Source organism: Dipodomys ordii, unplaced genomic scaffold, assembly GCF_000151885.1.
Source record: "Dipodomys ordii isolate 6190 unplaced genomic scaffold, Dord_2.0 Scaffold56, whole genome shotgun sequence".
Taxonomy (NCBI): domain Eukaryota; kingdom Metazoa; phylum Chordata; class Mammalia; order Rodentia; family Heteromyidae; genus Dipodomys; species Dipodomys ordii.
The window spans coordinates 6,775,116-6,788,351 of record NW_012267272.1 but is presented as its reverse complement, the minus strand read 5'-3'; the positions used below and the strand labels follow the sequence as shown (position 1 = coordinate 6,788,351).

The following is a 13,236-nucleotide window of genomic DNA, read 5'->3' as shown; positions in this document are numbered from 1 at the left end:
GGGAAAAGAACAAATAACAAAGAATTGAGCTCTTCCCATTTGAATCAGATGATAGATGCAAATTTCAACATGGAAAATTCTGAGAAACTCCAGGGAAGCAGAATCGAGTTGAGCTTCATTTATAGAGCGTCTTTCAAGAAATAGATCTTTCATTTTTCAACACCTAGAAGTAAACAGTGACGGGACTAAAATTGCCACCAATGGCCTAGTAACAACCTATGTTGGTGTCCGTTTCCCTATCCCAAAGCCTGCATCCTGTTTTTCTGGGAGACAGGGAAGGGATGTACAACCCCACATCACCACAGCGAAAGATGCCAGGTGTGGAACTGGCTCCAATCTTCTTAGAAGAAATACCCTCAGTGCTCTTCTCCACTGTCTTCTGGATTCCATTCCTCACCGTCACCACCATCACACTATTGGGGACCATCTCAAACATCCCCTAACACTCCTTAGTTGCCAAATCCATTCCCTGAGTCCCTGGAGTAGTTCAAGGTCAAATTTAGTGGTAGGAGTTCAAGATCATGCCACAAGAGGCCATTTGTTCTACCTGGAGCTCCTTTCCCTTCCCACTTTCCACTCACACTCATGAGGATGTTTGGCCAATAAAGAGCTCAAATGAAAGCCAAGATCTACTCGCTCAGCATCTCCATAAGCATCTGCCTGCAGTTACCAGAGAACACGAAGAGTTAACGTGTATTGAATGTTGGCTGTGCCAGACACTGCTCCAAGTCAGGCCATGATTTAGCTCCTTCAGTTCTCCCCAGATGCCCTGAGGCAGGCACACTATTATCCTGAGACACAGAGCCTTACCTGGCTGCTTTAGGACAGCCAGGATTGGAGCACAGTGAACTGCTTTCTAAGCTCAAGCTCTGGACAAGGCAAAGGCAGCCATGAGTGAGGTGTTTCTAAAGGCACTGTTATGAACTGGCAAACTGCTCATGTGCTCGAAAGCAGTGTGTTTTCCTCAGTGGGTTCAGCCATCATTGCATTTATGATCAGATCTCACAATCTGTGCTTTTGTCAATAGCACAGAGATGAACTTCAACTTTCAGCCCAGTCTAGCCTGAGTTTTAAAAACAAAATTCTGTGTGTGTGTGTGTGTATCTGTGTGTGTCTGTGTGTGTGTGTGTCTGTGTGTGTGTGTCTGTGTGTGTGTGTATGTGTCTGTGTCTGTGTGTGTGTGTGTCTGTGTCTGTGTGTGTGTGTCTGTGTGTGTGTGTCTGTGTGTGTGTGTCTGTGTGTGTGTGTCTGTGTGAGTACTGGGGCTTGAACTCAGGTCCTTGCAATCTCACTTGTTTTTTTTTTGATCAAGGCTGTTACTCTATACTTGAGCCACACCTTCACTTCCAGCTTTTTACTGGTTAATTGGAGATAAAAGTCTCTGAGATTTCTGCCCAGGCTGGTTTTGAACTGTGATCCTCAGATCTCAGCTTCCTGAACAGGTAGGATTACAGGCATGAGCCGCCAGCACAAGTCTTCAATGAAACCTTATAATGTCACAAGTTGGGAAGCGGGAAGAGGATGGCTGCCGTGGCATGCAACCCAGCCTGAACAGAAATTCTCTATACTGGCATCCACAGTGACAAAGAATAAGGAACAAGCATGGATGCCCATAAATGCCAGGTATTTGTCGTGCAAAGTCCTACATATGGGTCTCTGCCATCCAGTTTGGTTGAACAAATTATTACCTATTATATGGAGCACTTATGACTTACTCTAGGCATTTAGGCTAAATAGGGCTGAATGGGACCCAGGACTGCCCTTGGGGAACTCACCTTCTGATGTGCCCTGAACAGCGGGAGGGAGGGAAGGAACATGGTGGCAACAATGGTGAGGGGCCCGAGCCTTGAGCAGGAAGAGCTCAGGTGACCAGTGACTGGAGATTGGCTGGCAGAGCGGGACGGGCCTGAGACCTGGGTCCCAGGTCTGAGCCAAGCCAATAGGACTTAATTTCCCCTGAGGACAACCAGAAGGGCTTGTTACACACAGGGGCAGTGAACTGCTGGTGGCTGCAGCTACAGGATGGAGCACAGACCAGAAGCCAGTGGTGGGAAGCTAGTTCTATCTGTAGAATGTTCTGGAAGCCCTTGATCACCATAGTAAGGAGAAGAGATTGAGAAGAAAAGATAGTGAGGATTGATGGGATGTAGGATGAAAGACAAGAGAGAGAGAAGGCTGAATTCCTGAAAATAGGTGCTGCCCAGGAAGAAAATGTGCCATACACTGAGGAGCGGGTTCCTCTGGCTTCCTCTTCCCTATGAGCAAACAGACAAGACAGGTGACTTGCTCAGGCCACCTCAAAGGGAAAAAAACAACAACGATGATGTCTCTGTCCCTGGCTGATTTTCACAATGCCACACCTCCCAACTGCACAGTCCGTCCTCTCAGGAGACGTGGCTTCTGGTTTTTGCCCACTCCCTGGGTACAGAGAGGGTTAAAAGCTGGGAACACAACCAGCTGCATTCTCTCCTCCTTGCTTTCAGCCCGGGGCCCCTGCGGCCTATCGATTTGTGAAGGTGGGATATGGCAGTGCGTGAGGCACCTCAACTTCTCCGCCAGTCTAATGTACTTTGTGCATTTATTGACAATCAGAGGGTGCAGGTGAGCTAAAATGTCAAGCCTCTTTGATTTGGAGTGGAGTTGTAACGTGGTACACTAATGCTGGTTATCTCATTGATCAGCTCTTCTCCTTAGCAGAGCCTCCAATCAGCTTGTGTTTGAATAATGGAAATGGGAAAAATCAATCAATCATTGCTTAAATACACATTGCAGTTGGGACAATCAAACACAGGACCTAGGGAGAAAGGAATACAAACAAACGGCTATTGGTAGAATCTAGATGCCGTTGCTTTCCATTGTGACCACTGCTGATCAATAGAAGAGGGTAGAGGAGGCTGTCTCTTTGCTGGGGGTTGGGTGCCTCTTCTCCCTTCTGCTGGAGTCAGGGTGTGAGCTCTAGTAACCCCCTCCACCTGCCACATCTGCTAACATCTGTGCCCTATGTTCAGTCCCATCCCCTTCTTCCTCAGTGCTGGTCTTAGATTTCTTTGTTTTTCTTTTTAATTATCTCAAATGAATTATCTAAAGGCATTTCACTGTGAGGCTTCCATACATGCATTTAATGTCCTTTGATCAAATTCATCTCCTTCTATTACTCTTTATTATCTCTCCTCCCTCAGCCTTGTTCTCCAGTTTCCAATGTCACAATTGTGTGTGTGTGTGTGTGTGTGTGTGTGTGCGCGCACACACACACAGTGTTCAGGAAATGGGAGCCACTCTCTGTAGGAGTTACTTGGCCTCTTGACAAGGTCTGATGCCATTTTTTCAAATACTGTGAGAAAAGGGAGGGAGAGGCATTTTTCTGGGACTGTTGGGGATGTGACTGTCGGGAAAGCACCATTGTGAAGACACACAGAGGGACGGGACAGCCCCGTGAGTGGCCAAGAGGCAGACCTTGCACAGGCTGAAAAGAAGCCCAGGGATCCTGGGGAACACCATCCTCCAAGAACCACAAGGGCACATGTTCCTGGCTCTCCATAACTGAAGCACCGATCTACAACAGCGTAAGCATCTGCCCCAGCCTCCTCTCTCCCAAGTCTCCTTCCACTCCCACACAGATGTACATTCCCGCTAGCAGAAACAAGTCCGTGCAAAGCTAAGGACACCCTGGAAGATGGGCACTTATTTTCCGTGACAAGTGAAAGCTATTAGGTTTGTCCTTGCAGCTTCTGGGGGTGGGGAAAGGGGTCATTCGATAGCTTTATTTCTGGGAGTGCTGCTTCCTCCCAGTGAAAAGATGCCCCAAGCACGCACCAGCAGCTCAGTGAGACACAGACATAAATCTGATGGCTGTTTTCTTTCTGTAACAAACAAGATTCTTGCTTCATTTCTGCCCCCAGACTAGATGCTACTAGAAGCCTGAATTCCTTCCTAGACAGCAAAGGGATAACTATAAGCAATGAGAATATTGCTACTGCTTTCTTTTTATACAAAACAAAAGTATAAAAGCTGGGCATCAGTGGTTCATGCCTATAATCCTAGCTACTCAAGAGGCTGAGGTCTGAGGATCATGGTTCAAAGCCAGCCCAAGTAGGAAAGTCTGTGAGACTCCTATCTCTAATTAGCCACCAAAAGGCCAGAAGTAGAGCTGTGGCTCAAGTGGCAGAGTGCTAGCTTTGAGCAAAAACGCTCAGGGACAGCACCCAGGCACTGAATTCGGGCCCCAGGACCAACACACACACATACACACACACACACACACACCAAGTCATCTTTCCAATGAGTGTGACTTTTCCACACAATTCCTAGAACTGATCTATTACCTCAACGATGCCTATAAAGTGTTGTTGTTTATAATCACATGTTGTTCTGGATTGCAAATAATATTACCTGGTTTAATTACCTATTTACCAAAATCAGGACTTAAAAAAAAATCAATCCACTCACAACAAGGATTTGCTGCCTTGAGAGCTTTTGGAAATGACATCTAGGCCCCACCCCGCGCCTCAGGACAGGCTTGAGGTCATATTTTGTGATAGTAGAGAGTCTGCAGTGAGGGTTCAGCCTATCAGAAAAAATGCCTTTGAAGGTCATAAAATTCATTTGACTGTATAAGTTCTGGTATGTATGCTAAAATAATCAGTCACGTTACTTTACAGTCATACCTCGTACTCTCGTTCTGGAAAAAAATCAATAAAGCGAGGAGAATGACAGGGATATTGTGAATAACTATTTAGAGGAGAGAAAACAAACAAAAATAATATTCTAAAACAGGAAGCACAGAGCTAGTTTTCATAAGCAAGCTCCATTTTATCTCCAGGCTCGTCACGGAGTTATTAAACTGAAGTACACATCAGATGCTAGGCAAAAATACAAAAAAAAAAAAAAAAGGAGGGGTTGTTTTTGTTTTTGTTTTACACAAAAAGAAAGAGCATGTGCATCCTTCCTAGATACGGAAGGAACTGGAAGTTATCCGTGGAATTTACAATGTGTTTCTAAACTGTACCCATTATTCATACCCTTTTACCAAATGTTACAAACTCCAGTGCTTCCTTTGCCTGGGTGGCTTCCCCTCTGACAGGCTCTCCCTCCTCTCCTCTGCCTTGTCCTTCCTTCCCTGCCTTCACTCAGCCTAAGACTCTCCTCTTCCAAAGTCTGACTAGCTGGTGACCCAGAAAGACTGAAAGGCTGTGGCTAGAAAGGGAGACGTGAGAGTCATGCATGAAGCTACAATGAACCCTAAATTTCCAGTCTCCCAGGACAGCTTGTTAGCCTCGGGAAATGCCACCAAGGACAATTAGGCACCCAGATAAAAGGAGGCTTCATTCATGGATCGTCTTGGATTGAAGCCAACTAACTTTGCATGGGTAGCAGCAGGGACAGCCCAGACCTGTCCATACAGAAGCCGTGCAGTCTGGATCAGAGGTTTCTGGTCACCTGCACCATGTCATACACCACGTGTTTTCATGGCATTCCTGGTGGTTGCTGAGGACGCTCATAACCTACCAAAGCCAACCCACCTGCCACCTGGCTGGATCACTGTGGTTCCTCACTTTTCCTAATGCTGCACTTGGAGCCAGCTCTAAGTGTTCTTCCTGCTCTTGCCTCTAGACATCCTGCAGTAACTAAGACATCAATTCCGGGGACCTCGAGGACTGCTCGGGGTGATATTAATGCTTCATTTCCTCTGTGTAGCAGCTTCCTCTTTTCCACTGGGACACAAATGCATCAGCCACTTTTTTTTTTTTTAAAGAGAATCACCTGCTAGTTGCTTCCTTTCTTCCTTCCTTCCTTCTTTGCTTGGGTTTGAATTCCAAGTCTCAAATTTGCTAAGCAGGTGCTCTATTACTTAAGCCATGCCCCTAAGTTTTTCTTTTTACTTTTCTCATTTTTCAGTGGTTATTAAGTATTTATTGGTCAGTGCCATTGACTCTTGTCGACAAGGTGAAAGCTGTTCACCTGCATTGATTGTAAAACCAGACAGTGATCAGCCCACACCAAACACACCAAAAGCATTCAGGGGTGAGGTGAGTCAGGGGGTGAGAGAGTTAGGTTTTGTATGAATCTGAGAAGACAAACAGAAGGCCAAAGAAGCAATCTCCTAATGGAGATTAGGGGCTGGAATGAGCCTTTTGTCAACATTAGGCACCAAGGAAGTGCTAGGTGTTCTGAAAGGAATAGAGAGGGTGGGGAATTGGATAAAAGTTGGTCTGAGAAGGGGCTTGTCAGCAGGGAAACAGGAAATAGCTTCCCTGAGGACATGCCCCTGAGCTCAATGTGGCAAGAAAGAGCCCAACAACGGCATCCAAGCAAGGACGCCAGCCTCGTGTGGTATCACGTGATACTCACAATACTGCACCCATCAACACGACCACAGCCCAGGATGTCAGGGAGCTAGAGGGGAGACAGGACCACCATGTTGCAAGTCCTAGACTTCTTAATGTGCCTTCCCCCAGCCAAATACTAGGAGGGTCTCTAAGTCCTGGATGTTCAGGGTTCAGAATTAAATGGAGAGAAGAGCCTTTGCCTCTGCTCTTGAAGAGCTCAGAGCCTAAGAGGACAAGACACAGTCTTCTGTCCTGCTTGCAATCTCACCTTTCCTGAGACCAGATGCAACTCTTAAAGGAAAGACTACTGTTTCTGTCCATTTAGAACACACCACCCTGCACAAAACCCCACGGGCACAGCATGGCCCTGAGTGTCTCTACACCTCTGGGGTCCTTGTCTGTGAACCCTAACACCAGGGACAGCCCATCTTTCCCCTTCCTTGTGGGCACTCTTCAGAGGATACAGCGATAGAAAGCCTTGCTGAATGCGAGCTGGGGTCTTCTTCACATTGTCTGCCTGGAGTCCTATCTGGAGGAGGCCATGCTGTCCCATAGCCTCTTCCCTCCTGGCGTGAACCTCTCTCCTTTGAGCTCATCTCCATGGTTCCCCATGCATGGGACACGTGACCCATCCTCCTGTTCCCTGACCTTGAACCAGGGCCTCCCGCCATGCCTGGCACACATTAACAGGTCAATAAATATTTCTGTGATAACAAATGGAAGCCAGGTCTCTCTTCTCATTTACCACCTGCGTTTTGAGCCTCTATCTTAATGTCTGAGTCTTTGAACCCGGTTATTAATCCAGCCTAGAAACTGATTACACACACACACACACACACACACACACACACATTGCTGCTTTGCTGACTGGTGTGGTGTCCTTGTGTTTCTGCTCTGAGTTGATTGAAAACACCCATTCACCACAGCTTATCAGCCAGGGCACAGGCCCCTCTCCATGACCAGAGCAATGACCATGTATGCAATCCACTCATCGGACATCAATTTGGGCCATACTGTATGTCTGGTGCAGAGCTGTGAGTTCAGATTACGGAAGTGAAAAAGACAGCAACAAAATGTAGAGAAGTGTACAATAGTCAACCCTGATGCTTTAATCCCACCTGGAAAGACTCTGATGGAACGTACTTTAAGAACCACAATCACAGCAGAATTAGTGATAATAAAGTAATACTAAAAAGGATATCTAGCTGGGGCTGGGAAGGTGGCTCAGTGGTAGAGCGCTTGCCTTGCATGCATGAGGCCCTGGGCTCGATTCCTCAGTACTACATAGCAGAAAAAGCTGGAAGTAGCCTATAGTTCAAGTGGTAGAGTGCTAGCCTTGAGCTGAAGAGCTCAGGGAGAGCACCCAGGCCCAGAGTTCAGGCCCCACGACCGACAAAAATAAAAATTGTATTAGCTAGATACTGGTGACTCACTAGCTACTCAGGAAGCTGAGATGTGAGAATTACTGTTCAAAGCTGTCTAAGGCAAAAAAGTCCATGAGACTCTTATCTCCAGTTAACCAATAAAAAAAAAAAACCCTCATAGTGTGAGGCCCTCAGTATCAGCACTTCAGTAAATACAAATAAATAAGTATATTAAGACGTAAAAATAAACTTCTAAATCCAAGCCACCAAAGACAATTTTTGTTCTGGCAGGGCTGAGGATGAAACCCAGGGCTACACACTTCCTTCACCACTTAACTACACCCCCAGCCCAAAATTTATCTTCTACTTATAGATCACATCATTGATACTTTTTCAGAGTGGCCAACATCTATTATGCACCTGTACATGCATGCTCTGTGCTATGTGCTTTACTGAACGCAGCAACACATTGCAAGGAGCATTGTGATTTGCAGGGAAGGGGCTACCATTTGCTTTTGGTTTTGCATGTGTCGAGTTTCAATGCTGGATAAACTAAGCCAAGATGGAAAAGTTCAAAAGATAATTAAACCAGTTTAAAAGGCAAAGCAGCACTGGGACTGAAGCTGGGTTGCAGAGCCAATTTCCAAGAAGTAATTTCATCATCATAGAACATCAAACGTGAATTCCACTTTCAGCTATGCAAATTCCAAAAGAATAATACCTCACATTTGCATAATGCTTGATGCTTTTCAAAGTGCTTTCAGTTATTAATCTACAGGAGGCTTTATTACCACCGGAAACATAAATTGAAATGCTGTTCAACTACATTATTTTTTTCCCCCATTCTCCCCTCAAAAAACCAGAACCAACTAAATCCAAGTGCCTTTGATTGAGTAACTCTAATAAGTATAACAGACAAGGCTGAAGATGCACAAATGTAGCATATGTGGGGTCTTGAAACTGTAGACATCAGAGAGCCAGGCTTAAGAAAATCTGCTGTTGAATTATTAAACCATAGGGGAGCAACTTGTAGTTCAAGTTTGAGGTTCTTTCAGAGCCTCAGGGTTTTGTGGGAGCGTATGTTCTACCTTCTTAAGAATCTATGTCCTTCCACCAGATATTGCACAATTAGATCTACCCCTTTGTGCTTACATCTGCCCAAATCCCTGTCAATAACTTCCCACAAAGGGGCCAAGGCTTCTATGTTTGTATATGTGTGCATGTGTGCATGCATGTGTGTATGTACGTAACAGTCCTGGGGCTTGAACTCAGGGCCTGAGCACTGACCTTTAGCTTTTCAGTTCAAAGCTCATGCACTAACCACTTGAGCCACACCTCCACTTCTAGCTATATTTTGGTGGGGGGAGGCTGGTTAATTGGACATAAGAATCTCATGGATTTTTCTTGGCCAGGTTGGCTTTGAACCACAGTATGCATAGCAGAGCCTATTGGATGGCTAGAATTATAGATGTGAGCCACCACACCAGCACCTAAGCTCTTTTTCTTTTTTTAATATAATTCAAGCGTTTGAATCCATTATAAATCCAACACTGAGAGAGGATCTTCGAAAAATGAGTCTAGAAGATATGACAGGGAGAGGAGGAAATACTGCTCTTCGGACCTAATACCTTTCCAATTTGTTTCTCTTTCCATCTCTTTCAAACTTAATTACGTGGCGCCCTTCTCAAGCCGCTGAATCAGCAGCATTTCCTGACCCTCCAATCACATGCATTTTAGCAAAAGATTAACCTGGCTGTTTGCTTTTCATTCTGAAACCGTGTTAATACTCAACTCCCTCTAGATTAGAAAAAGAAGGCAAACACACTCCCGCGCAGCCCAGCTGGCACCAGCCAGGCTCCAGGGCTGGCATTTCTAGGGAAGTCACAGATACTGGGGCTGCTGGCACTTACCATTTCAGCAGAGCCAAGAGAACCACAGACAGGGCCAGTGTCACCATGGGACCACTCGCTTCCAATTTCAGAAACCCTAAGGTTTCCATTGTTCCCCTGAGCCCACAGGAGTTGGTCCTCCAGGGAAAAGAGGGATTAATCCTCTGCCCTCACAGGAGCCTGGGTCTTTGGGAAGTAGAGGACCGAGTGAGCACCCAAAAAACGTGTCATCCATCGACTGGGTCCAAAAAGAAGATATGCTCTTTCTCAGTGTCTCTTTATAAAGAGGAAGGAAGGAAGGAAGGGGGAGGGAAAAACAAAGGGTTTCAGGGTAAGGCAATGAATCAGCAACTATGTTCTTGGTGACTGTGATGTCAATAAACATTTATGTTAGCTTCCCTGTGAGGCCGATAGCGTAGATGGGTTCCAGAGTCACTGAGAAACTGTGGCTCAAGCCATCAGCTGTTACTCTGACATATAATCCCGCAAGCAAGACTCTCCTCCAAAATATTCATCTATATAAACATAGTAGATCCTTGGTATCCGTGGGTTAGTGGTATCAAGGAGACCACCGAAGAAAACCTATATTCGCAGGGTGTGTAGAGTTCAGTCCTCTAAAATAGATCTATACCTTCTGTACAATAGGTCTGAGCATCCAAACTTGAAACCACATGCCACAGCCTACATTACAGAAGAGAGCAGGCTGGGCCTGCTGGGTTCTTCTGTGATGTGTAGAATAGCAGTTTTAAGGCTGAGCCCTGAGCTGCTCCAGTTGCAGAGTAAAGCAATAAGCTAGGCATCGGTGGCTCACACCTATAATCCTACCTACTCAGGAGGGTGAGATCTGAGGATCATAGTTCAAAGCCATTCCAGGTAGAAAAGTCTATGGGACTCTTATCTCCAGTGGACCACCAAAAAGCCAGCCCTGGGTTAAAAAGCTAAGGGACAGAGCCTAGGCCCTGAGTTCAAGCCTCAGTACTAATACACACCCACAAAAGTAAAGCAATAGTTTTAACCTAAGTCATCCCACTTTTGAGTATAAGCACCCAAAGAGAAAGACTTTACATTTTGTTTATGCAAGTGAATAGCCACTCTTTCTGTCAGCTCATTAAGAGGAACAAACTGGCGGTTTATTTGTACCCATGAACAATTACATTGGCAAATATACCAAATCATATCAGAAACACCAAGTATTAAACTTACTGATCATACCAGATCCAGGCAAGTTCCTCACCTGAATGAAATAAAGGAGGAACTCATAGCACTGGGTTAGGTGGCACTCCAACCTGACCTGTCAGCAGATGGTCTGAGGGCTGACTCTCTTTACATCGATAACCCTCTCTGCCCTGCCTTGAGCAAGGCCTCTTTGAACTGTGAGGCTGCTTTAACCCTTCTAGCCACCCATGACCTTTCTAGTACAGTGTACTGTGTGATCTGAAGTTAAGGTTAGTAACAAAAGATTGGAATAAAGAACCTGTCATTCCAGTGGCCTAGATTATCAAGTGACCTCAGTAGTACAAGGCTGATTAATGACAAAGAAATTGAAATCACTTATGATTTATTGTTATTCAATGGATTCTGGCATTGTGGAAAGACACAAGCATGTCCATCTATATTTCTAACATGGCTCATTCACAGCAAAATACTCTCACATCAGTTACTCTTGTGTACATTAACAGTGCTTGTCCAAAGCTTGATCTCATTTCATGCTCTTTATCTCAAATACTGCAGATACTTGATTCATTTTTCCCGTAACATTGCCCAACTTTGGCTAAGCACCTGCTTGCTGCCTTTCAACAAATTTAAATTTTTTTCCTTTATCACTTAGATGAGGCACATTAGCTTTTACCTTGCTTTCAGGACACAGTTTGCTTTTGGGGGAGGGAAATGTTCACAAAATGAAGAGAAGGGAAACACTGAGCAGATCACAGTGATTTAAACACAACTGATAAGAACACAAGACTGACTGGGAGCTCCTCCATATCGGTCAAGCTGCTTAATGCTTACACAGGAATTTAGAATTTTTTTTTTGGAATATCTTGTGGGGGGTGGGGCACACGTGCCAATCCTAGAGTTTGAACTTGGTCTGGACATTGTCCCTTAGCTTTTGTGCTTGGAGCTACCACTCTACCACTTGAGCCACAACCCCACCTCTGGCTTTTGGGTGGTTCCTTGGAGATAAGAGTCTCACAGATTTTCTTGCCCTGCCTGGTTTGAACAGCAATCTTTAGATCTCTGCCTGCTGAATAGTTAGGATTACAGGTGTGAGCCACCTGTAATTTCTTTTGATTTTTTTTTATTGTGAGACTACCGTACAGAGGAGTTACAATTACATGGGCAAGATAATAAGTACATTTCTTATTATTGTTGCTCCTTTGTTTCCCTTCCCATCCCTTCCCATACTCCCCCCACCTCCCCCTACCCGATTTTTTAAAGTTTACAATTATTTTTGACCATTCCTAATCAAGACTGTATAATAAAATCTATGAATAAAGTGGGATTATAGTAGATCTTTTGAATGACCTGATTATATATGGATCAGAAGATTCTACATGTCCCAGAAATTGGTGGGGCCAGATATCTGATGGAAAAAAAAATACATATTGTCTGTTTTGCAGCCACCCACTTTGCAAAATTCCTTATTTCCTGGATCTAATGATTTCTTGGTTCTCAGGTATCCTCAGTATCTAACTGTACGAAGAAACCACAGCTTTTTTGCCTGAGGCCCATACTCTCAGCATGAGTTGGTGAGTTTCTTGAATGTCTAAAAGCAATTCCATAGGCCCCCGTGTGGGTCCTGTGTTCTAGCTCTGAGCTTATCTGACTAAAGTAGAACAAATAGGGTTTTTGTCCTTGTTGTTGTTCATTAGGTAGTACATACCCCCTTGGCTAATTAGGAAGGGCAGAGGAGAGGAGGGCTTATTAACAACGATGTTCATCCATTCATCCAGCACTCTATAAGTGCCAGGCTCAGTGCTGGGCTTACAAATGGTTGGCATTAAATCTAAAGTGATTTTCTTTAGAGAGAGAGATGGGCAGTAAACATGAAACAACTACAGGAGTCATTGCAAGTGGAGAAAGTGCTGGAAAGAGCAAAAGGTCAAGGCCGTGTGGAAGGACCACAAAGAGGGAGTAGCACCCGAGAGGAAAGCTAGAGGAGTGACGTCAGCAAAACTTTGAGCCATGATAAAGGCCCTGTGGCAGGAAAAAACATCACATGGTATAGACACCACCGAGAGGCCAGTGTGGCTGGAGTCAACAACCTGCGAGGAAAGGCAGCTGAGAGGAAGAGCCGATGTCTACTGAGGTGAGACCACACAGAACCATGGCCAGAAGCTTGGGTTTCACTTCCGGTGCCACTGCAGGGCTGCAGTGTGGCCATATTTACCCTTGCAAGAGCTCACTCAGGCAGCAGCTGGAGAAGCCACGGGGAGGGAAGAGCAGGAAGGCCACTTTGAAGATTACGCATTCATTCAGGCCAGAGTAGGGAGGGGCAGTGGAAGGGAAGTGATGGGAAGGAAAGCGATACCGAATAAACGCAGTAGAAATTCTAAGTGGATCGATGTGAAAGGGAAGTGGAAGCCCAGACCCCAGCTGACTTCCAAGTCCTGACTTGAGCTCCAGGGATGGTGTGGAAGAGGAGGAAAGCTAGGGAAG

General features: G+C 45.3%; 1 protein-coding gene across 1 annotated transcript in view; it reads right to left on the bottom strand.

Moving 5' to 3' along the window:
* Tbxas1 (thromboxane A synthase 1 (platelet)) overlaps positions 1-9,806 on the bottom strand; it is a 141,761-nt gene extending 131,955 nt beyond the window's left edge. Inside the window, exon 1 of the mRNA XM_013021630.1 lies at positions 9,601-9,806. Within this exon, the coding sequence (XP_012877084.1) occupies positions 9,601-9,689 (89 nt within the window). The 5' untranslated portion in view covers positions 9,690-9,806. The remainder of the gene's footprint in view (positions 1-9,600) is intronic.
* Between the last annotated feature and the right edge of the window lie 3,430 nt (positions 9,807-13,236).